This window comes from Rhinopithecus bieti, unplaced genomic scaffold (genome assembly GCF_001698545.2).
Source record: "Rhinopithecus bieti isolate Rb0 unplaced genomic scaffold, ASM169854v2 scaffold_2454, whole genome shotgun sequence".
Taxonomy (NCBI): Eukaryota; Metazoa; Chordata; class Mammalia; order Primates; family Cercopithecidae; genus Rhinopithecus; species Rhinopithecus bieti.
This window is the reverse complement of record NW_016803843.1, coordinates 1,112,330-1,138,249: the sequence shown is the minus strand read 5'-3', so window position 1 is coordinate 1,138,249 and position 25,920 is coordinate 1,112,330. Positions and strand designations below refer to the sequence as shown.

The 25,920-nt window shown below is 36.7% G+C and overlaps 1 protein-coding gene and 1 pseudogene across 5 annotated transcripts in view; one reads left to right on the top strand and one right to left on the bottom strand.

The window, feature by feature from the left end:
- ARL13B (ARF like GTPase 13B) overlaps window positions 1-25,920 on the top strand; it is a 75,233-nt gene that overhangs the window by 4,989 nt on the left and 44,324 nt on the right. For 2 of the 5 annotated variants that reach the window (XM_017855155.1, XM_017855141.1), the window contains exons 2-3: window positions 10,996-11,066; window positions 18,758-19,007. The exons of 1 other annotated variant lie outside the window; for it this stretch is intronic. In XM_017855155.1, coding sequence (XP_017710644.1) covers window positions 10,996-11,066; window positions 18,758-19,007 — 321 coding nt within the window. Of the gene's footprint in view, window positions 1-10,995; window positions 11,067-11,705; window positions 11,828-18,757; window positions 19,008-25,920 lie in introns of all 5 variants that reach the window. 2 more of the 5 variants (XM_017855148.1, XM_017855163.1) reach the window with 2 other exon arrangements.
- LOC108517158 (non-histone chromosomal protein HMG-14 pseudogene) lies at window positions 3,105-4,147 on the bottom strand (annotated as a pseudogene).

The window sequence follows — 25,920 nt, the reverse complement described above, 5'->3', positions numbered from 1 at the left end:
ATATATATTTATGGAAGAAAAAATGTATTAACTATTAAGTAGAAGCGGATCATCATAAAGGTCTCCATCCTTATCCTCTTCCCTTTGAGTAGCCTGAGGAGAAAGAGGAAGAGGGGTTGGTCTTACTGTCTCAGGGATTGCAGAGGCAGAAGAGGCGGACATGGAGGCTAGGGAGGCAGAGGAGGCAGGAGAGGAAGGCACACGTGTAACTTTCATTAAACAAAAATTTGTGTATAAGTAGAACTGTGCACTTCAAACGTGTGTTGTTCAAGGGTCAGTTGTATAATATTGCAAGTATTTTCTTTCCATTTGTTATATTTTCAAATTTTGTGATTTTATATATAAACATTTAAAATTTTTGAATTCAGGCTGGGTGTGGTGGCTCACACATGTAATCCTAGTGCTTTGGGAAGATTGCTTGAGCCTAGGAGTTTGAGATCAGCTTGGGCAATATAGTGAGACCCCATCCCTACAAAACAATTTTTAAAAAATTAGCCATACGTAGTGGCATGTGCCTGTAGTCCGAGCTACTTGCGGGGCTGAGGCAGGAGGATGGCTTGAGCCCAAAAGGTGGAGGCTGCAGTGAGTCAAGGTTGCCCCACTGCAGCCTAGCCTGGGTGAAAAAGTGAAACCCTGTCTCAATCAATCGATCAATCAATCAATCAATAAGACTAAATAAAAATTTTAAATTCAGATATATTACTCTTTCAGTGTAATGTTTAGAAAGTTCATCAGCATTCAAATATTACATTCACATATACTTTTTTCTAGTACTTTTATATTTTAATTTTTAACATTAAAAATGTTTAATCTGTTGCAATTTATTTAGCCTATAGGGAGCAGCCTTCATCCTGAGTCCAGGACACAAGGTCTGTGAAGCTATGATGCTCAGTAAATCTCTGGGCCTTACAGCAGATTCTAACCCTTACACATTCTCATCTACACATTTTGAGCTCCTGTTATTTATAACATAGCATCTAGGTAATGAAATATTGCATGTAAAATATAGTGATTGAATATGCAAGAGTTGAAAGATGATTTTTAAGATTTTTAACGAGAATCAGGAAAGACTAATTTTACCTGGATCTTGAAGAAATTTATGCAACAAATTTTGCATACAAATTTTGGCAACAAAATTCTTTGTTTATATAAAAATATACATGTTATGTAACTCCTTATATATTATGTATATATAATGAAAATATTTTACTATTGTTTAATCAAAAAAGATATAATAAGTACCATATGCCTGCCAGGTTTTATAAATGTTAATCTTTAGTCATCATATTTCAATTTTAATAAGGAGGTAACAAATCCTTGAAAATTCCTGCCCCCATTCGTCTCCTCCCTTTCTTCCACAGAGTTAACCTTTAATTGGAACTGATTTCTTGTCCATCTATGTTTTTTCAGCATCGCAATACAACCTATCAAAGCTTTACTTCAAATTTATTAGTAAATTGTTGTTTGCTGTGGCCAAGTCTAAAATAAGATATTCAAATGTTACAGTACACAACATTTCTAGTGGTCTGTTTGTCCTCTTTGCTATGAACTTTTTCATTGAGGGAATACTTAACTCCCTAATACCATCATTCTTGGCCTAAATAAATATAACTATAAATCTAGACCATTTATAGAAATTGCTGAGTTCTTAATTTTCTAATTAAGCTGTACATACAGATTAGCGAGGATTATCTATTGTACTATATGCTGAACTGAAATATTTTACATCTCTTTTTATCCCTCTAGTTCTAATTGATTATGCATAGTAAGAATTTTAGAATTTTAAGATAGAAAAGGACCTAGAGACACTCTTATTTTACCCTCTTATATTTTAGAGATGAAAAATGGATGCTAAGAATTTGACTTGATCAAGGATTTAAAGCAGGCTGTGAACCCAAGTTTGGCCTTCTCACTATTTATTCATACTCAATAAATTTAGAGAATGATTTTGCTATAATATGGGGTGCTAGATCTGAATCTAAATATCAGAAAATAGCGTACTTCTGCAATAAAATCACACTTTTTTCAATACATTTTTTCATTCTATCAATTTGTCATATAGTGATTCTTTAAAATTCTCACATATGTATCACAAAACCCTGTTCTGAAGTCTTTTTTGTATATGTATTTGTTACTTTTAAAATTTATATGTTAAAGTTAAAATTTAGAACTTGCTCCATGTATTTTTAAATGTTTTAGATAATAGAGTTTCGATGTGTCAAACTTTGACTTTAGTGTTTTTAGTGAAATATTTTCTTTGACTTGCATAATATTTTTGAAGTTAAAAAACAGCTTTTGTGGGCCAGGCATGGTGGCTCGCTTCTGTAATCCCTGCACTTTGGGAGGCCATGGTGGATGGATCACTTGAGGTCAGGAGTTGGAGAGGAGCCTGGCCAACATAGTGAAACCCATCTCTACTAAAAATACAAAAAATTAGCCAGGCATAGTGGTAGGCTCCTGTAATCCCAGCTACTTGGGAGGCTGAGGCAGGAGAATTGCTTGCACCCAGGAGGCAGAGGTTGCAGTGAGTCGAGATCTCGCCACTGCACCCTCCAGCCTGAGTGACAGAACGAGACTCCATCCCCCACCAAAAAAAGGAATAGCTTTTATGTAATTAACATACTGAAAGTATTATCTTCCTTAGTTAAAAGATGAGGAAGTTTAGATTTGTAGGTGTTCAAATGATTGCCATAATGTCATTCAGGAAAGGGTCTCGCTCTTTTGCCTAGTCTGGAGTGCAGAGGAGTGATCACGGCACACTGCAGCCCTGACTGCCCGGGCTCAAGTGATCCTCCCACTTCAGCCTCCCAAGTAACTGGGAGGTACGTGCCACCATGCCTGGGCTAATTTTTTTTTTTTTTTATTTGTAGAGAAAAGGTCTCACTATGTTGTCCAGGCATGTCTCAGTCTCCTGGGCTCAAGTAATTCTCCCACCTTGGCCACCCAAAGTGCTGGGATTATAGGCATGAGCCACGGTGCCTGGCCTCTTTTTAAAATAGTTACAGTGATGTTCCAGCTTAACATTTGGAGGCAAAGTTTTCTTAAGAGGATAATCAAGAGCCAGTATCTACAAGTGTTTGATAAGCTATACACGTTCTACCAATTCACAGTTTAATACCATGTACACGATATACCCAAATTTTCAATCTTTCACAGCACATTAACACAGTTATCAGGAAAACAGGACTTCTGTTTTTGTGTAACATCTTTGTGACCAAAGATGTTACAGTGTACACAGTTCTGACAGGGAGAGCCAAGATCAAGGAGTGGTTTTCTTTAGGAAACAATTCTGTGAAAAAAACATGGGAATAGGAGTAATTTAAAATGTTTAAGACATTAAATGCAGGATTCTGACTCTGTATTGCCATTTAGTATATTTTATATTACAATATATAAAAACTAAGCCCTAATCTATGGAATGTTAAGCTGACGTCCAAGACACTCAAAACTTGCTGTAATTCAGTATCCCATACTATTTTCTGGTTTCATGAAAAATAAACAACCAGAGAATTATTTCACCTCCTGAAAAAACTTAACAATGGAATGAGGTGGGATTTCCTGCTTCTCAAAAATGTTTCTAGAGCTACTAAAAAACTTGCGCTTACAAAACAGTTGATAAAAATACCCTGGATTGTACAAGAAGGGAGACAGGGACTACAGATAAGACCTGGTATATTATAGTAATCAGACTTGGCTTCTTTCTCTCCTGCTTCGTCAGAAGTTGCAGTGTCCTCGGTTTTAGTTTCTTCGTTTTCTGCAGGTAAATCTGCTTTAGTTTCTTGGTTAGCCACTTTGGCCTGTTTTCCCTTTGCTCCTTTTTCCCTTTTGTTTGCATTTTTTTTTTTTTAATCTAAAGATTTATCCTTTCCTGATGCCTCTTTGGCTTCGTTTCCACTTTTGCAGGAGCAGGTTTAGCTGACAAGTACACAGATCTCCTCTTGGGCTCTTCCTTCGCCACCCCTTCGGCTGAACTGACCTTCCTCTTGGGCATCTTGGCGGTGGGAAGGGCGCTTGCTGGGCACCTGTGGGCCACGGCGCTGAGAGCCTTCGCGAAGCTGGGCCGCCTGGCTACTGGCACTCCTCCCGCCGCCTGAGCTGCTGAGACCCCTATTTCAGTTTTGAAAGTCTTTCTGTTAATTAGTACCTTGAAACCATGAGCATGTAAGCTTTTTTCAGAAAACTTCAGCCAATTTGATATATGTGGATTTAATTACATTCTTTAATATGAACTATTTTGATGTGAAGATTTGTATAAATGAACTTCATTATAGTACTTTCTCAATGTAATGTATTTTAATTTTACTTAATGTTTACTCAGCAAATGGGGGTCAGAAAATGTTTGTTGTTTCTTTCAGTAGAGAAGCCTACTGTGTGCCCAGCACATTTGATACAGGTGACAGAGCTGATTAAGAGAAGTTCTGGTAGATGAGTCTGTATAAAAAGTAGCCAGGGATGGTTGTGAAGGGCTGGGGGAATACCTGGCATGGAAGGAATCCTTGGCATGGCCGGCCTCCCGGGAGTGGCAGAAGTGGGGCTGCCAAATTGAGACTTGATTTTAAGCAGAAAATGCTGTAGTTAGATTTTTTTTTTTTTTTTTTTTAAACAGCCTCACGCTGTCACCCAGGCTAGAGTGCAGTGACATCATCCCAACTCATTGCAGCCTGTCTTATTTAACTTTCATTACGTCCCTTTAGAATGGCTATTGTTATTATCCTATTTTATTGGTGAAAATCTGAGAAGTAATGTGTCATATAGCTTAGAAACGGCAAATCTGGCACTTGAACTCAGGTCTCTAACACCAAGTTTGTGGCTACATTTCAGAGTACCCATAATTCCTCTTATGTTACTTATTACTAGTATAACATACTGTAAATCCTATAATACTTCAGAGTTCTTTGTATCTCAGCCTTTCTAGTAATCAAAGACCTAGGGATGACTATAATATTAGGAGTGAGGTGATCACTTTCAACTTCTGAAAGGGTTACATCATTAATTATTTGATAATATAGTTTGAGTATTTGTTTGTTTGTTTGTTTTTGAGACGAAGTCTTGCTCTGTTGCCCAGGCTGGAGTGTAATGGCGCGATCTCAACTCACTGCAACCTCCACCTCCTGGGTTCAAGTGATTCTCCTGTCTCAGCCTTCTGAGTAGCTGTGATTGCAGGTGTGCACCACCAGGTCTGGCTATTTTTTTTTTTTTTTTTTTTTTTTTGTATTTTTAGTAGAGATGGGGTTTCACCATGTTGGCCAGGCTGGTCTCAAACTCCTGACCTCAAGTAATCCACCTGCATCGGCATCCCAAAGTGCTGAGATTACAGGCGTGAGCCACTGTGCCTGGCCCAGTTTGATTATTTCTTAGCTGAAATGTTTGGGACCTAAGATTTATCAATTTTTTTTTTTTTAATTTTGGAACATTTGCATATATATATAACGAAGTATCTTGGGAATGGCCTCCAAGCCTAAACACGAATTTCATTTATGTTGTATATGCAATAGCCTGAAGGTAATTTTATAAAATATTTTAAGTAATTTTGTGCATATAACAAAGTTTCGATTGCCACCTGTCACATGAAGTCAGATGTGGACTTTTCCACTGTGGCGTCATACTGGTGTTTAAAAAGTTAAGGATTTTGGAGCGTTTCAGATTCTAGATTTTTGGACTAGGGATGCGCATTTACTGGTTCCTTAAGTAGAAGTATGTCAAGTTCCCTTTAGACTCACTACATAGTTGTATTGAGTTGTGACTGTGTTGTTCTTTTGTTTGAGGCTGCTATACTGAGATGTCCTCTTAACCCCTTGTTTATCAACTCATAACGTGAGTGGTATTTTCTCGTGCAGTGTTCTCATTCTGGAATCCCATCATCTTCCTTCTGTTTTCACCTTTTCCTTGCTTGGCTAACTTCTCACTTTAAGAACTTAGGTTAGGCATTACCTTAAGAAGCTTCTCTGACCTTCTGCCCTAACTTTGGGCTGGATAAAATCCCCTTGTTCTGTATTCCTTTATCATCTTACATATATAGCTAAACATTTTAAACTTTCGTAGTGTCAGAATGTATTTGTATTTATGTTTTAGTCACTCTCACTAGAGGTTGAGCACTTCAGGACAGAAATGATGTCTGAGGCATTTTTGTGTCCACAATGCTTAATGTGCTTTAATTGTATTACCATCTGACCAAATGATTAAATGATTGATTTTATTGCTAGTGTCAACTTTTGTAGACACGGTAAACCTAAGAGCACTGTATATTATTTTTTCAATTTGAAGGACTAATGTATTTGATCAGATAATCATCAGACTAAGAGATATTGGCAATCTTTCATCTTTCTGTTGTCATATAGCACCACAGCCAAACTGTTCCCAATAATAAGTTACCATATTTTTGTATGTATGTATGCATGCATGTATGAATGAATTAATGAATGAATGGCAGGGTCTCATTCTGTTGCCCACGCTTCAATGCAGTGGTGCAGTCATGGCTCACTGCAGCTTCAGTGGGCTTAAGTGATCCTCCCACCTCAGCCTTCCAAGTAGCCAGGACTGTAGGCACACATCACCATTCCCAGCTAATTTTTTAAAAAGCTTGTTGTAGGGACACAGTCTCATTATGTTGCCCAAGCTGGTCTTGGGCTTAAGTGATCCTCCTGCTTTGGCTTCCCAGAGTGCTGGGACTACAGGTGTGAGCCACCGTGCCCGTCCAATTTATCATGTTTTAAAAAGCTGTAGCTACGTGTACATTTTAACATAGGTTAAATAAATTATACCTCTTTATAGAAGCTTGAGTTTTAGGTAAATGTTAACCTTTTAATCACATTCTGTCCTGAAAGTATAAATTTAATCCTTCGTTATCAGGCTTTGCAGTAATTCATGTTGTGATTTTTATTTGTACTGCTTATTAGTTATGTTTATTCAGTAATGCTTTAATTCCCTAAAACATTTAATTAAAGCCTTTTTTCAAGAATAGGGCATAATCTTAAAAATTAACTAGTTGCAAAGGTAGTCAAAGTGAAAATAGAAATAGAATTATTTTATGCCAGTCTCAACACTATTATAATTCTCTAAAGTGATTTTCTTCTTTAAAGGACATTTTTGTTTGTTTGAACCTAATAGCCTATAAATAAAGACAGACTCTTAACGTAAAAGCTGATTTTCTTGGTGGCCTTAGGAACAGTGTTTCAAAATGCACAGTATATATGTATTTAGGTGTTTGTTTTTTTAAAAAACTGAAATCTTGGCAAGAATGGAGAAAAACATGAGATGCTCTATGTAATGGAGAACAAGGAGTTATTTTTCATAAAATGGTGTATCAGGGAATTTTTACTTTGACTTGTAAGGGATGTGAAAAGATTTCGTGATGTTTCCAGGAATTGCCAACTCAGTTGATACTTATTTGTTTATTTGTGGTATTGTCTTCTCTGACTTCCAGAGTGGCTCTGTGGTCTGCTGTCTATCCTTATGACTGCCCACTGCTTCCCCTAATTTATAACAGTTATCTCATGTTACTGTAATTACCTCTCCAGTGCCTTTTTTCTTGCTAGGCTCTAAGGTTTATGAGGCCTAAGAATTGTGGATATTTATTTGCTGCTGTGTAAGGGGTGCCTAATATTTATGGAATAAATGATGTAAACTAGTAGAAAACAGGGATTTATTCCCCGAAAGTAATTGCCTTGGTTCATGGCAATGTTTAAAGCACTGTAGATCTTGAAATGCATTGTATACATAAAGAACAATTGAGTTAGCTTTAATATTAGCGTTACTTTAGTCCAACTCATTGTATCTCTAGTAACTTGAATTATCTAAAATATTTATTTTATCATTTTATTTTATTTTATTTATTTTATTTTATTTTATTTATTTTATTTATTTTATTTTTTGAGACAGCATCTCACTCTGTTGCCCAGGCTGGAGTGCAAGTGGTACGATCTCGTCTCACTGCAACCTCTGCCTCCCGGGTTCAAGCAATTCTCGCAGCTTAGCCTCCCAGGTAGCTGGGACTACAGGCACGTACTGCCAGGCCTGGCTAGTTTTTGTGTTTTTTTTTTTTTTTTTCTGTAGTGATGGGATTTCGCCGTGTTGTCCAGGCTGGTCTCGAACTCCTGAGCTCAAGTAATCTGCCCTCCTCGGCCTCCCAAAGTGCTGAGATACAGGAATGAACCTCCAGGCCTGACCTGGCTTGTTTTATTTCATTTTATTATTTTATTTTATTTTTGAGGTGCAGTCTTGCTCTGTTGCCCAGACTGGGGTGCAGGGGCGTGATCTCGGCTCATTGCAACCTCTGCCTCCTGTGTTCAAGCGATTCTCCAGCCTCAGCCTCCTGAGTAGCTGGGATTACAGGTGTGTGCCACCATGCCCAGCTAACCTTTGTATTTTTAGTAGAGATGGGGCTTGGCCATATTGCTCAGGCTGGTCTCGAACTCCTGAACTCAAAGTGATCTGCCCACCTTTGCCTCCCATAGTGCTGGGATTACAGACATGAACCACCACACCTGGCCTGTTTTATTTTTGAGACGGGGTCTTGCTCTGTTGCCCAGGCTTCAGTACAGTGACACAATCATGGCTCACTACAGCCTTGACCTGCCAGGCTCAAGGAGTCCTCCTGCCTCAGCCTCTGGAGTGGCTGAGACTACAGGAATGTGCCTCCATGCTTTGCTAAGCTACTCATTTTAAATGCTATGTTATCCATCTTCTCTGAATAGTCATTTACTATATTTTGTTTTGGAAGTTATTTTGTGCTTAAATCTTGGTCTTTGATATTTGATAGTTCTATGAGTTATTTAATTCATAATTATGAATTCAAACAAAATAATAAAATTATATTTTATTATTAATAAAATATCTTGCAGCTTCTTAATATCTTATCTAAAATATCTTAATATTTATCTAAATTAAAATTTATCTAAATATCTATCTAAAATATCTTAATATCTTGCAGCTTCCTTAGGAAGTAAATTCATATTTTTCATAGTTGATAATGCAGGTACATTTCCAGATGGATAGAGGTTCCTGGACCCTGCCTACTACCTCTTCTCCATAAATCTATAATCTGCTGTGGGTCTTTGTGGCATTCCCACTGGCTTCATCACCAGCCAATTGAGAATGGGACCCTAGAGTGCTGCTTATTGTGATTTACCTTATTCTTGCACTGAGTCAAGTATAGACACAGCTTCTGTTTGTTTCCCTTGCTAGGTATGGGATGGTTGAAACATCTAGAGAAGATAAAAGCTCCTAGATAACAAAGGAAATTAATACGGAATTCATTTTACTCATAGTAGAAGTCAGAATCCTCACAATGGCATATAGGCTTACATGAACTGGTCTCTGATGTGTCTCTGACTTCCTGTCTTCCTATTCTGCTCCTTTCTCACTTGGTTTCATCACAGTGGCTTCCTTGCCGATTCTTGGACCCTCCTGCATTTCTGTACCTAAGGGTCTTTGCACCAGCTGTTCTCTCTTGCCCCGAATATGTGCATGACTCACTCCATCCTTCAAGTCCTTGCTCAGATTTTTACCTTCTGAATGAGGTCTGCCTTGACCGCCCTATGTAAAACTGTCTCCTCCTCCCACCCCCAGCCTTGATCCCTTGTACCTTGCCCTACTCTATTTTTTTCCCCATAGTACCTAATCACCTTCTACACTTTATTATTTATCATATTATTACTGGCTGTCTTTTGTCACTAAAATGTAAGCTTAACAAGGAAGAATTTCTTTATCTGTTTTTGTTTTATTATGATGGTGGTTGCTGTAATAAACAAGTACCTAGAACACTGGTGTCTGGTATATAGAAGATGGTCAGTGATTATTTATTTAATAAATTATCAATTTGGCTTTTGCCATAGTAAGTTTGTTGTTTCTCAGCTTGTGACCCATAACTAGACTGCCTCATACTCTCACCTCTGTCTTCTGTCTTTGTTATATGGCCCCTTCGAGTACGCCTGATTTTTTTTTTTTTTTACAAGTCTAAATCCAAGAGAGCAAAGCCTAGAGAAATGAAAGGACACCCTTTACAGCCATCTGAATTCTGTTTTCAACCCTCTGTGGGATGATTGCTAAAGAGGAGTAACTGTACTTTGTAGGAGATTGACCATACCCTATGGTCTAAATATGGCAGCTGTGTTAAGCTGTGGCTTTTTTTCTGTGTATTCCCAAGGCAGTTTTCATTTCCAAATCCATGGTGGTAATGAACTGCCTCACCTCTTATATTGTGCAAAGTTCAGCCTAGAACAGAAATGACTACATAGTGGTAAATGGAATCACCAAGTTAATAGGACTAGGATCAGTATAATAGGTTTGCTCCTTTATACCTGTCCCACATATAAGTCCCTACGAATTAGGTGAATTAGGTTCTGGTTCTGAATCTGTAACTGATTCATTGTGTGACCTTTGACCAGATTACTTAATTTATCTGGACTTATGTGTTTTCAGTTTTTAAGTTGAACTAGGTGTTTTTTTGTTTTTTGTTTTTTTCCTGTGGAGTTTAGCTATATCATGAGAAATATTTTAAACTTTACAATTGTAGTAACCTTCTCTCAAAATGTTAGCACTTCATAATCATGTTATTATATATAAATTTATATTTGGTAAGATGCTACATATTTAAAAACAGTTATGTACTTTCATAAGATAAACAGATTTGTGATAATTTGTTAGCTTTCAGTAAACTAGGAAATTGATTCTTTAGCCATGATAGATAACTCAGAGATTGTCTCCCCCCCTTCCTTTCTATCTTCCTTCTTTCCCTTATTCTCTGTCCTTTGGATTATCTATTGTACAGTTTTGCTTTATTTGCTTAGAGAACAAAAGGATGATCCTTTAAAGGTATTTTTCATGAATTTGCTTGTGAATCTATATTTTATTCATCATTGTACTCCCTAGCATCCAACAGATTTTCTTGTGCTTAATAGGTGCTCCTTAAATGTTGATTGAATTAATGAATTTGCATTTATTTTCCTCAATACTAAATTAACAAAGAAAGTGATTTTAAATTTCTATTATTTTAAGAAAGGTGACTCTTTTGATGGTGGGACTTGATAATGCTGGTAAAACCGCAACAGCAAAGGGAATCCAAGGAGGTAAGCTGAAAATATTTATGTGCTTTCTGAACTCTATTAAATTATTCTGAATTATTTATTTATGTTAAGTTGCTTTATTCCTTATTAATTTGGTACAGATACTGTGCACTCCATTACTTTATATTCTTAGTATACTGGTGACTCATATGGCAAATAGGCTCTGGATTAATGGGACCAGACTATTATCATGTTTCAGATTTGAATACATGCAGAGATGCAGACTCCTTGATGCCTTTGATCTGCTAAGAGGGAATAGTATCTACATTCTAGACAATAGGAAGGAAAATTCAAAAAGATGAGCTGCCCTGCTTTTAAGAATATCGATCTTCTACTTACATTTTCCTGGCCAGAAGTTAGTCACATACCTGTGCTTATATGAAAGAGAAGTAGAAGTATAGTTAGCCAGCATAGTTCTCTTTGAATCTCTTGATGCTTTTTTTCAATATGATAAGTAATTTTTATAATTAAGTTATAGATAAGGCCTCTATATCATTAAATGGCTTTATATCATATATACTGCATCTCATTGAATATTGAATATTTATCATACATACTACATCTCATTGAGTGTATCTCATTGAATGCTGGCTAGACTTCTTTTTTTTTTAATTTTTAATTTATTAGGTTTTTTTTTGGTAGAGATGGGGTCTCCCTATGTTGCCCAAGCTGGTTTGGAATGCCTAGCCTCAAGCTATTCTTCTGCCTTGGCCTCCAAGAGTGCTGGGATTACAGGCATGAGCCACCACGCCCAGCCCGGCCAGGTAATCTTAATTTAATGCTTTGTGCTACAATATAGCAGTATCTATGCTAGTGACTTTGTTGGGCACCTAGAATGTATCACCAATCAGGCATCTAACGTGAGTACCTAACCCCGGGGCCATGGACCAATGTCGGTCTTTGTGGGCTGTTAGGAACCAGCCTACAAAGCAGGAGATAAGTGGCAGGCCAGTGAACAAAGCTTCGTCTGTATTTACAGCCTCTCCCCATCACTCACATTACTGCCCAAGCGCTGCCCCCTGTCAGATCAGTGGTGGCATTAGATTCTGAGGACCATGAACCCTATGTGAACTGCACATGCAAGAGATCTAGTTTACGTGCTCCTTATGAGAATCCAATGCCTAATGATCTGTCACTGCCTCCCATCACCCCCCAGCTGGGACTGTCTAGTTGTAGGAAAACAAGCTTAGGGCTCCCACTGATTGTACATTATGGTGAGTTGTATAATTATTTCAGTATGTATTACAATGTAATAATAATAGAAATAAAGTGCACAATAAATGTAATGTGCTTGAATCATCCTGAAACCACCTCCATCCTCCAGTCCATGGAAAAATTGTCTTCCACAAAACTGGTCCCTGGTGCCACTGATCTAAAGGGTAAGAATTGGGAGAAATGCGTAACGTGTATTTGTTTCTGGAAACTGATGATTGCAGTAAGACATTGTGCTTACTAAATAGTGGAAGGGCATTTATTTATTAACAGATTGCAAAACTCACTGTTGGAGAAAAACATTTTCTCACCTCAAATGCTACTCTGTAATGTTAAGTAAATTAGAAGTAAATCATCTGTTATTGTCTATGAATTTTTCTAAAGCCTATGTCTGTGCTGTCTTTTACGTTACATCTTCACAGGACACTCACCATCATTTAAACCAGTGGTCAGCAAACTTTTTCTGTGAAGAGCTGAATAGTAAATATTTTAGACCTTGCAGTCATCCAGTTTCCTTCTGAACTACAAAACTTTTACACTGTAGTGTGAAAGCAGTCATAGACAATCTGTATACAGGCTGGGCACGGTGGCTCACACCTGTAATAATCCCAGCATTTTGGGAGGCCGAGGCGGGCGGATCACCTGAGGACAGGGGTTCAAGACCAGCCTAGTCAACATGGCGAAACCCCATCTCTACTAAAAATACCAAAATTAGCTCGGTGTGCTGGCACACACCTGTAATCCTAGCTACTCCTGAGGTTGAGGCAGGAGAATTGCTTGAACCTGGGAGATGGAGGTTAAGTGAGCTGGGATCACGCCACTGTACTCCAGCCTGGGCAATGGAGTGAGACTCCGTCTCAAAGGAAAAAAAAAGACAATCCGTATGCAAATAAGCATGGCTAAGCTCCATTGAAAGTTTATTTACGGCACTGAAATTTCAATTTAATATAATTTTCATGTGTTATGAAATGTTTTTCTTTTAATTTATTTTAGTCATTTAAAATGTAAAACACATTCTTAGCTTGTGGACCATACAAAAACAAGTGGAAAACCAGTTTTGACCTGGAGGCTGTGACTCTTTCTTCTAACCTTTCATCCATTCCTCTAAAGCCTGACATTCATGGGAGCAGGCATTTTAGAATGTGCTAATCAGATTACCTAATTTGTTATGTATACTGGGCGTACTTAGAACATCCTCTTTCCTTTCTCTTATATATTCCACCTCCATATATTCATAAGTTCCTTTTTCTGAGTCTAGAAAATGCTTAATGTCAAAACTGCCTTCAACTTTGAGCCCCACCCTTCATTCTCTTTTTGTCCTTCATCCCATATTTACTCTTCAGTTTCTTACTTTGAAGTTTTTTTTAGGACTCTAATTTCATAGAACTACTTGAAACTTCCCAGATTTAAGCCTTCTCTTTCCTTTATATTTTTATGTTGTTTTCAGTTCTTTAACTAGAGAGAATATCTACTGATCTTTAAAGATGTATTTTTGTTATATAATCCCCTTTTATAAAGTCCTTTTTAATCCCCAGCTGCCCCAACCCTTACTACCTTGATTAGTAGAATTGACCATGTCCGCTTTTGTGGCCTGCTCTTACTGATACCTACTTGGTCACTACTTAATTGCCTTTTGTTTGTGTATCTCTCTACTTCTTCAGGCTGTAAATTCTCTAAAGGCATTTTGCTCATTTTGGTGTCCCAATTGTTTGGGCCATGCTCCTAGGTCTTCTTCAAACATCTCTCCCCGTGGCACCTACTTTTCTACTTGTTTCTGATTCTTCTCAGCCTTCTTCTTTTGTTGTTGTTTCCATGCAAAATTGAGAAAAAGCTGTCTGCTAGTTTCTTTTCAGATGTGTCTACCTCCTCTCTGACTGTGTTGCCATTGGCTAAATCCAAACCCTCAGTTTCTTTTATCTGTAGTGTCACAATAGCTTTTTTTAAAATCCATATTCTATTTATTTATTTATTTTTTATTTTTTAAAAATTTTTTGTAGAGATGAGTCTCACTATGTTGCCCAGGATGGTCTTGAACTCCTGGCCTCGAGTGATCTTCCTGCCTTGGCCTCCCAAAGTGTTGGGATAGTAAGCATGAGCCATTGAGCCTGGTCCATATTTTTTTGTTTTTTTAGAGACAGGGTATCATTTTGTCATCCAGGCTGGAGTTCAGTGGCATGATCATAGCTCATGTAATCTCAAACTCCTGGGCTCAAGCTGTCTCCTGCCTTGGCCTGCAGAGTAGCTAGACTACAGGTGTGCTCCACAATGCCTAGCTAATTTTTTTATTCACAATAGCTTTTTTTCCTTTTTTATTTTTAATTTTGTGAGTGCATAGTAGGTGTGTATATTACAAGGTTCATGAGATTTTTTTATAGGCATGCAATGCATAATAATTTCATCATGAAAAATTGGGTATCTATTCCCTGAAGCGTTTATTCTTTGTGTTACTCTTTTAGTTGTTTTAAATGTTCAATTAAATTATTGACTATAGTCCCCTGTTGTGCTTTCAAATACTAGGTTTCATTCTTTCTACTTTTTTTTTACAGTAACTTCTTAATATAAAAGTAATACCCCTTCCTGGAACTTTACTTGTTTGGATCAAACTTCTCTTCTTCATGGTTGTCAGTAATTGCATTAGTTGGACACAGGTTCAGTTGTTCTCACAGAGACCTAAAATAACAGTGGTTCAACAAGATAGATGTTTATTTCTTTCTCATAACAGCCTAGGCAAAAGTAGTCTAGGACGGGTTTGTCAGCTCCATTGTGTTAGGACTCAGTTCTCTGTTCTATTTGCTTTGCCATCCTCAGTGTTCTCCCTCACCTACATGGTTGAAGGTAGTTCACTACAAAATGTGCATTTCAGCTACAAAGAAGAGGTAAAGGGTAAGGGGAGGCCATCCTCCTTTCCTTTAGGAGCTGAACCAGAAGCTGCTGCATCATTTTAGTTCACGTCATTGACAAGAAGCAGTGGTGTTCCTGACCTGCTGTTCATATGGGTTCTTTTGAACTAGCGAGACCCCATTATGCATATCTCTTCCCAACTCTGTGTTCAGGTACCTCATATTGTTAGTTTGAAATTGGCCATGGTCGAAGTATTTATACTTTGGAAATTGGCAGATACCATACATGTGTCAGGGTTCTCCTCCTCCAAATGTTGAACAACACATCGCTAGCTAGCCTTCTCTCATGGCCACCCCTAGCTGCCATAGTAGTTGGGGATTATAGTCTTGTAAGCAGTCATGAGCCTAGGTAAAAAAAATCTAGGATTCTCTTGACTATCAAATCGTGTTTCCTAATAGGGAATTATTGTTATTTTTGTTGCAAAATTTCTTTGTTTGGGTTGGTCTCTAGCATTTTTGGATATTACCTTGTCTTCATTATATTGTAGTTATTTGTGATTTGTGAAGAGAAAAAAAACAAAAAAATTATATATATATATGTTTCATATGTAGTTATTTGTATGTGTGTGTGTGTGTGTGTGTGTGTGTGTGTATTTCCTCAATAGACTAAGAGCTCTGTGAGATCAGAAGATAGATTTTATTAATCTTTGTATTTCTAAAACCATGCATAGTACTTAGCTTATAAGAAATGCTCAAAAAGTTATTGATTATTTATTTGCATTTTATCTTGGACTTTCTAGAGATGGTGTCTTACCACATGTACTTTACTGAAATTCTCAGAATTGAGGACCATGCATCTTTTTGTTCCTGGTTCTTGTATGATTTCTCATCTATAATGGGCCCTAAATACATATACAAGGATAGATGGATAAATATACGGAAGGGCAAAAGAAAGGATGGATGTATGGGACAGCAGCTTCAGTTATCTCAGTGGTTTGGTGTTGTAGTATTGAGCCCTATATACTTTGTGCTGAATGCTAAGGATACAAAGACATGGTCCCATGTGTTTGGAAGGTATAGGCTATTATGAAGATCAGCAGAGGACAGAGTATTATGATAGAGGTAAAAATGACAGTAGAAGTAGGAAGAATCATCGGAAAAGGATTTATGGGGAAAGTTGTACCTGACCATTTAGTCTTAAGTTGTGAAACACAAATGCTGAGTAGGAACCAGAGGAAAGAATAGAAGGTGTTCCACATATCAAAAGAAACAGGCTTTGGCAGTCCTGAAGACCTCTGTTTGAGGCCTGTCTCTGCCTACCATATAACCTTGCAAAAATTCCTTAGTCTAAATTGGTTTACAGGGCATATTGCCATCATTTTATCTGTACTTAAATTGCTCCCTCTGCCTAAAATATAGTTCTCCCTTCTCCGTTACAATTATGTAGCTTTTATGTGTTCACTCACAATGAAGTCTTCAAGATTTCATTTCTTCTCTGAAAGCCTTTCTAGACCATAACTTGCCCCTCCCTTTTTCACCTTCCTTCCCTTGAATTCCTACACACTATCATCTCTAGGTTTTTTTTTTTTCTTTAAGAACGTACAAATTCTGTGTTATTCCTATTAATATTCTGCTTTTCTATATTACATTGTACTTTGAGGACAGCAATCGTATCTTATACCTCTTTGCACCCTTGATGTCTAAGAAAGTCCTGGGTACCAAGGAGGTGTTTGATACTTGTTAGTTCCCTTAGTCCTACTTCAACATAGTTGATTTGTTTTCACGGATGATTGCCTGGGGTTCCTCTCTATTCATACTGAAAGACAACTGCCTATTTTATCCACACAAATTAGTTCTGGTTAGGCTTAGATCACATTTTTAAATGCCTAGTGTAATCCTGTTTTCTGGAAAATCATGCTGCGTATATGTCTAACTTTACCTTTTTCTCTTTCTAGGTAATGAAAGTATTAGCAAAAGTATGACTTGTAGTGGCGTTTAACTTTCTTCAGGTGCTGTGTAAACTGCATTAAGGCGCTTACCAAGAGATTGGTGTTTGCAAGTCTGTTTCTCAGTCACACTTAAGTTTAGCGAATACCTTTCAAATTAACCTTTGTAATAGCACATGTTTGGCTAAATGTGGAAATAAGACCCTCTAAATACCAGTGTTGTTCAGTAGAACTTTCTGCAATGATGGAAATGTTCTATATTGGCTCTGTCCGGTAGGATGGACCACTAGTCACATGTGGCTTTTTTTTTTTTTAACTCTAGATATTACCCAGATTGGTCTCAAATTCCTGGCCTCAGGTGATCCTTCCGCCTCAGCCTGCCAAAGTGCTGAGATTTCAGGCCTAAGCCACTGTACCCAGCCACCATATATGGCGTTTGAACACTTGAAATGTAACTGATGCAACTGAGAAACTGAATTTTTAATTTTATTTTAGTTTATTTAAATTTACATTTAAAAAGTCTCATGTGGCTTGTGGCTATTGTTTTGACCATGCAGCTCTGAACAGTGTTTTCTGTGGGATAATATTTATAGTGGATTCCAGTGATGAAGAAAAAATAGAAGAGAAAAATATGAATTTTGAACTCTTCTCTATAGCCATGAGTCAGCAGGGCATTAATCTTTCATGAGTTCTCTTTTCTATTGCTTTATTTTCATGCCTCTCTGAAAAGAGGCTATTACTGTCACTTCCGGTCAGTCTAGAGACTTTTGCAAGATTAATCTTAATAAAGCACTATTTCAGTCACCTTAATTATATCATTGGTCTGCCAGATATTTTCAATAGCTCCTTGTTCTCTATCTTCAGAACCCTCTTCTGTTTGCATTCCTAATCTTAAGGATTTGCTGCAGGCACAATGTTCAATTTGTTCTTATTCCTTTACTTTGTCATTTCCCTTCCTCTTCTGCCTGTTTAAATCCTACGCAGCTTTAAGGCCTAAATTCTGTCTCTCCTATGATGTCTTTTAAGATCCTCAGGTATCTTTTAAATCTCGTATTGTCATTATCACTCCTTGGCAGTTCATATACATCCTGTATCTTCTTTATGTTTTCCAAAATATGTTCCTATAGAAAGAATGAAATCTACTTTTTGTTGTAAGCTGCCCTTAAACGTCTCTTTATTGCAAATATTGCTTTAATTCAGCTAATTAAAAAAGAGTGAGTGAGCTTATTTTTATAGCTTCTCTCATTCTCTGATTCTTCTAAACTCTTCTATTTTCTAAGTGTTCGTGGTTTTCTTTATAACTCCACAGATGTTTTAACAGCCCCTAGGGATAGCTATGGTATTGAAAGGTTGACATTTTTGTTGTTTGTAACTTGGATAGTAAAATAGCCTTAAAGGCAAGAGAGTTTATTCATTTATTAATTCAACAGATACTTATTAAGTACCTATTATATGCCAGGTGCGGGTTTTACATCAGGAGAAGGAAAGATTCCTATCTGCATGGAGTAAAATTTCTAGTTTGATATTCTGGCCTGTCCCCAGACCAGTATGCTTCCATATAATGTTTATTCTGTCAGTGAATGCTAAATACTTCACTTGGTGCTAAAATGTTAGTTGAAAAATTAATGTTATCAATTAAAGTCTAAAGATTTTCTTTTCTTTTCTTTCTTTTTTTTTTTTGTATTATTTGAAACAGAATACCCTGAAGATGTAGTTCGCACTGTTGGATTTTCAAAAATTAACCTTAGACAAGGAAAGTTTGAAGTCACCATCTTTGACTTGGGAGGTGGAATAAGAATTCGGGGAATCTGGAAGAATTACTATGCTGAATCCTATGGGGTAATATTTGTTGTGGATTCCAGTGATGAAGAGAGAATGGAAGAGACAAAAGAGGCTATGTCAGAAATGCTAAGACATCCTAGGATATCGGGGAAACCTATATTGGTGTAAGTAATGTTAGCATTGTAAATGTAGGGACGATGGCATTGGCCACTAAAGAAATTTATCTGTTACAAACTACTGAATAAGCTAAAATAGTCATGCTTTAGTATACTGAAATGTATGTAATTAACTGGGAGTTGTTAATTTACTGAGGCCTTGTAATGCTGTCTGTAGGGAAAAAGGGCTAAGGCTATATAGAATTCTTAAAAGTGGATCTCTTAGATATTCAAATGTAAACTCATTGTTTTATATGATAGTTTACTTTTATAGAATTTTGCATTTTGAAATATTCCATTAACAAGGTTCTAAAATATCTTTTATTTTTTTCCCTTTTAATAACTTGTGTTTTGCTTTTGTCCTTTTTTCTTAAAGAGTATTATTGTTTCAGAGTTACGTAAATGGTTTATTTTTCTAATACCACATTGATTTCTCAGTTTTCACTTCTACATTTCCATATTGGACATGTGATTGTTATCAAATTAGACATACACTTACATGATTGCGTCCATGTGGGTGAACATTTTTTAAAAACATAGTGACAAAGGACTCTTGTACTTGCAGCCCTCGTAGCATTTATGCATAGTAAACAGTAGATGGTGCTATAACCGTGAGGCATAGCAAACTGAAAGTAGTTTAAATTGCTCTTTAACTTGGAGTAAACTAAATGTTTGCTCTTGTCTTCTTGTCCCTTTTCCCTTGTTATGGTTCACTATCAAGGATTAAAAAAAAAAAAACCTATCACGTGGTTAGATGAAAATTGTAGAGTTTCTCCGTGGTCTTCAGTAGTAAATGAACATTTTAAATGAGGTGATTTGGAAGCTCTGATTGCAAAAGTTAGAACTGTATTATATGATTATTGGTAAAGTTTATACTTTTAAATTTTTATATATTAGAGAAGTTATTTGATTTGTATAAGCAATTCTCATGTTTATTGAATCTAAAGGAAAACTTTTAACAGGGATATGTATGAAGAGAGAACTTTGATGAATCACATAGGCTAAATTGGTATTTACAAATGTTTAAGTGGGGAATTAGTGATATCTAAAGTAAAAAATATTAATGGTGGTTATTTGCAAAACAATATTATGTACTTTTTAAAAACTAGCTATTTAGTTTTTTTCATTTACTCTTTTATAGATTTATTCATTAATACATGCATTAATTCAACAAATATTTCTTTGAGCATCCACTATTTGCCAAGCATAGCTCTGGGGTTGGGGATGTGTTTGGGAATAAAAATAACAAAAATCCAAGTTAGACCTCAGGAGCTTACATTCTAGGAGGTGAGATATACACTAAATAGAATTAGTAAGTTACATTATATATGAGATCATAAGTGAATTGAAAGCAATGAAACAAGTAAAAGAATATCAGAAAGCCTATGGTGGTAGTGATGATAAGGGCATGTTGCTCTTATAATTAGGATAATCCTAATAGGCCTTATTGAGAAGCTGACATTTGAAGTGAGGGAGTCAGTCATGCAGATATCTGTGGAAACGGCTCAAAGTAGGGGTATCCAGTTGTTAAATGACTACAGTGATTACTGGGTAATCAAATAACAGCAAGATATTTGCTTTCAATTCTGTCACCTCTCTCAGCTGGTGAATTTCCTGAATAGAAAAGAAAATACACAACTACTGTGATTGCTTCACCATTATAAACTCAGTTAGTGAGAGTTCACAAAGATATAAGAATTAATTATGGACAGTGTAATATGTTTATGAAATATAGAATGGTTTGCCATTTGACCAGATTTTCTCATGGGAATTTTACAATCATAGAGTTTTGTTACTAAAGGGAAACTGCTTTTTGGAAGGAATGTGGTTCAGAAATACACGAAATGTACACAAAAGTACCATTCTTAATAAATTTCAAAGATATAGGCAAAGGTTTTTTTGTATGTATTTTTATTGATATTTAATAGTTGTACATATGTGGAAAAGAATATTTAAAAACTTGATTGACTTACCATCCAGAGCCAGCCACCGTTAGCATGTTGATGAATTTCCTATGCATATATATTTATGAGACATGTAATGTATACAGTATTCATATAATAAATACAATTTTGGGCCAGGCACGGTGGCTCATGCCTGTAATCCTAGCACTTTGGAAGGCCAAGGTGGGCGGATCACAAGGTCAGGAGATGGAGACCATCCTGGCTAACACGGTGAAACTTCATCTCTACTAAAAATACAAAAAGTTAGCTGGGCGTGCATACCTGTAGTCCCAGCTACTCAGGAGGCTGAGGCAGGAGAATTGCTTGAAACCCGGGAGGTGTAGATTGCAGTGAGCCAAGATCACGCCACTGCACTCTAGCCTGGGTGACAGAGCAAGACTCTGTCTCAAAACAAACAAACAAATAAATAAACAAATAAATAAATAAAATTTTGTATCCTGCTCTTTTTTTAAAAATATGTTTATAAACACCTCTCGAGTGTCTGCCTAAGCCCCATATTTGAAAGTTCTCCCATTTACCTTTTTCTCTCTGACTTGCAATTAATTTCTCTTATTGATATTACTGTCTTACTATCTTTTCAGTCTCTTCACTACTCCATTTCCCTTTAGTGTTACCTGTCTTCAATTCCTCTTCTCTAATCACCTGTGTTGCTGATAGGAACAGTCCCTTAACCAGTCTCTAGCTGCCAGTCTTGCCTGCCCTCTAAGCTCTCCTTTACATTGCCAGCAGTTCTTTTCTTTATTTGTTGATTTTCAAATTACAAAACTGGTACATGCTTGTGATGACCAGTGAAACAATACAAGAATATGTAAAGAATATGAGACTTTTAAAAATACAAATTTGATAATTTTACTACTTCTTAGCTTAAAGTCCTTCAAGTTCCTTTCATAGCTCCATGCATATTAGAAATTCTTTTTTTTTTTTAAACTAATATAACCCCTGCAACTCGAAATAATGTCTAGCATATAATAGGTCTGGCACTGACAGATCTGCTGTATAATAAGTAGGAAAGATGTTCAGCAGAACAGTGCTAAGCTCAGTGCTAGGGAATGGGGCCTGTGGAAGGGTAGCAGGAGGGGATACCTGTATTAGAGTCAGGTGGCAGTTCTCTTTGTTGCACACAGCTTACTCCTTACTGCCCACAGACATCTGGACCACTCATATGCCAAATACATTTACAGCATCTAACTTCTTCTGCCTGCGCCTTATCTGAGCCTAAACTAGTTGAGGTAACTTACCCACAGTGCCTCTTAGAAGTCATTTTAATGCTTGGATAACTTTGTCCTCCTACCCCCAATAACAAGCAAGCAGAAAACAACAGACCTCTGAAAAGATTCATTTAATAGAAAGAAAGAAATCTAAAGATTAAGAATCTTTTCTATAATCACAAAATTACAAATTGACATGTTATTTGTGGGAAGTAGAGTGGATGACTACAGTAGCAGGTTATGACAATCTTTAGTTCTTCTCTACTTGTTCCTACACACAAGCCTGACAGCATGTGTGATGGCAAATCAGGCCTTGGCCGGTGTCTCAGTCTGTTTTCCTGCTGCTGATAAAGTCATACCCAAGACTGGGAAGAAAAAGAGGTTGAATTGGACTTACAGTTCCACATGACTGAGAAGGCCTCAGAATCATGGCGGGAGGCAAAAGGCAGTTCTTACATGGTAGTGGCAAGAGAAAATGAGGAAGATGCAGAAGCAGAAACCCCTGATAAAACCATCAGATCTCGTGTGGCTTATTCACCACCATGACAACGGTATGGGGGAAACTGCCCCCATGATTGAAATCGTCTCCCACCAGGTCCCTCCCACAACACAGAATTATGAGAGTACAATTCAAGATGAGATTTGGGTGGGGACACAGAGGTAAACCGTATCAGCCAGATTTTACTTGATGTCACAGACTGGAGGTTTTTCTTGAAAAGTCAGAATCAGAATATCACTAGGCTTCTTTGTTTTATTAGCTCAGAAGTTCCTTTTGGCAGTTATATAGCATTTATTAATCAGCATAATATGTTAATTAAAATCTTCTGAAATAAGTGGTGAAAAGTTGAAAAATCATTACTTTAGGGAGGAGACAGAGTCTGGAACCTGGATTCTAAGAGCTACTGTGAATTTGGTGATAAGTAACTTTACTTCTTTGGGCTTAGTTAAATGCCTCTTCTATAATAAAAGTAGCTGTAAAATATTCTAATTCTTTGTATTCAGCTGTATAGAGTGGCATGAACCAGAACCAATTTCAATAAAATTAAAATGATGTGCATTCGTTTTAAAGAGAGTAAAAATAAATGCCATGCAAACATTATGCTTTGTAATCATATTAACCTACAAAATCCTTTTTCTCTCACATCAACTATTTAGAAATTAACTTTAGCCTGTACTGTAAGGTATGAATTATGTTATCTACTCTTGCCTGCTCCCCACCCCCGACTGAACTGTTTAGAGCTTAATTAATCTAGCTGGCCCTTGAGATTTTTTAAAAAAATACAAACAAAAAACCTTCAAACTAGGTAGTCTTGACAAAGAAGACCTTTCCAAGAGAAAAAGTAAACAGGTTTTGCAACTTTATAAATAGTGCAGAAAGCAGCAGTAATCCCAAATTTTAAGCTCAGCATCCAGTATAGACATTTTCCATTAATAGTACAAGGCATGATTTGTTGATTACCTGAGGAATAAACTGAGCTGCGAGGTGTTTTAAACAGCTTAATCTGTTGAAATTTTCAGCGGTCCAGGGTTACACTGATGTCATAAGAAGGCACATGCTCTTTCTACACCCCCTCTTGCTAGTACCTGTGGAGTCTTAAAAGTTGGCCTCAGAGAGATAATAAATTACCCCTTCTTTTTATACTTGAATCCCCTAATGCTTTTAACCAGAGTAATCCTGGAGAGGCACGGGCTAAAATTTTCTTTCAGAATAATAACAATTCTAGTTGTGTTAGCATTCTCGAACTACTGAAGGTGCCTCTTTTCTCATTACACACTGCCTGCTTTTCTGTGGAGTTACATGAACTAACTTAACTTTTGGCCAGTCTTCACAAATTGAATGATTACAATAAAAGCAATATATGTATAGAGTTTCACTTGAGGCAGACAACATAATATCTCTAATTTGATCTTACTGGATGTTATGAATATTCCAATAAAAAAGTTTCTTGGCTACTCTGGGCATACTCCCTATGGGGTAGCCCTCCTCTTCAAGGAGCAGTACAAGTACATTAGATAGACAGATAGATAGAGAGATATTCTTGACCCGGGGTCTTTGCATCATGAGTGGTTTCCCAAGACCCTCTGCAATCATACACACAATCCCAAGTGTATGTGCTTTTTTTCTATGAGCAGATCCTAAAGAAGTTTACGACTAAAAAGATTAAAAACCCTGTCAGTGAGTTTCCATATTAGGAGAAACAATAGCCAGGCTTTAATTATTACTTTTTCAACATGAGATTTTGTCTTGTTTGTTTCCAACCTTTATATGCTTATCTGACTCACCTTCCTTCTAGGCAGTATTACAGCATAATGTTAGTTGGCAAATTTCTTTTAGTAATATTCCTTAATTGTAAGTACCCAGGAGAAGTTAGATAGGTTATGATTATCCTAATACAGTTATCAGAAATTGAATCAAATGTGCTTTAATTAGGTTAGACGTTTAAATAATAGAGAATCCGAATCCTGTTTTAAAATGCTGGAGACCTATAAATATGGAATTATGGTCTGCCTATGTCACATAATCAGTTGATCCTTAGATAGAGTGGTGAGTCCCCTAATTAACTAATTTCACCCTCTGAAACTCCTACTTACTGAATTTATAAGGCCTATTGGCTTAAGATTTCTCCCCTTTCAGTGGAGCCTTACCCCAGTCATCTCCGTTAATGTCGTTTACTTATATGTTGACTCATCTCCAGATGTCCTTATTGAATGTTTCCTTTTGTCTCTTAACGACATTCACCTTTATAGCAACTGTAATTTACAGTAAAGCTTCTCAACTGATTGATTTTGTAGGTAATTTAAGTACTGGGAGCCTGCAGAGGTCCCCATCCCTGCCTCCCCTATCACTTCAATCTAGTTAAAAACAAAATAACACAGAAAAAAACTCTTTGGCAGTGTTACTAGGCAGCAAGATGTTGTCCATACCACCTGCATCAGCATCAGCTTAGACCTTCACAATTTTTGACAGTGAGACCAGATGTACTTTGGGGTTTTTTTCCCACACATGCTCTCCAGATCATTCTGATTCATAGCAAAAATTGACAACTACTGGTGTAGGAGAAAGTGTGAATCAGAAAGGCCCTAAATAGGTTATTTAATCTTTCTAAGCTTTTATGTCTGCACTTGTAAATAGGGATTATAATACCTGTCTTGTTATGTGAATTCCAAATAATGCATTTAAAGCCTTTCAAGCCTCTATTACAGTGTTTCACTAGTGTTCTGTAAATGCGACGGTGGATATGAATATTGTTATTGATAATATACTGTGTCCAGGTGTAGATGAATTAAGAGAACCAGTTTCAAAGTATTTCATTTTATGAATTCAAGCTCTATGAAGCTTGTCATTATGGAAAATGGCACAGTTTGGTAGTTATGAATATGAGCTTTAGTGCTTATAGTAATTTTTAGTTTTATTATTGCATGCTTTTAGTATTGCAATATTTTGCCTTCACCTATTTTAAGAATTTTTTTCCCTTTAAGGTTATTATTTTAAGAAAAATAACTACTTTTAGTGCCTATTAAGTGTGTATATAAAATACACAAAATGCTACAACTAATTAAGTTATCATGTTATCTGTTTTGTGTAAGGTGATAATTGGTTTGAAAACAGAACAATGAAAACGGTTTCTGATACATTGCTTTGTGATGATTTTTTTTGTGCTTAAGTCTTGCTTTAAAAGCAGTATGTTCTACTATAAAATGCTGAAAGAAAATAACTATTTTACAAATTCATCTGGATGTAATTATACT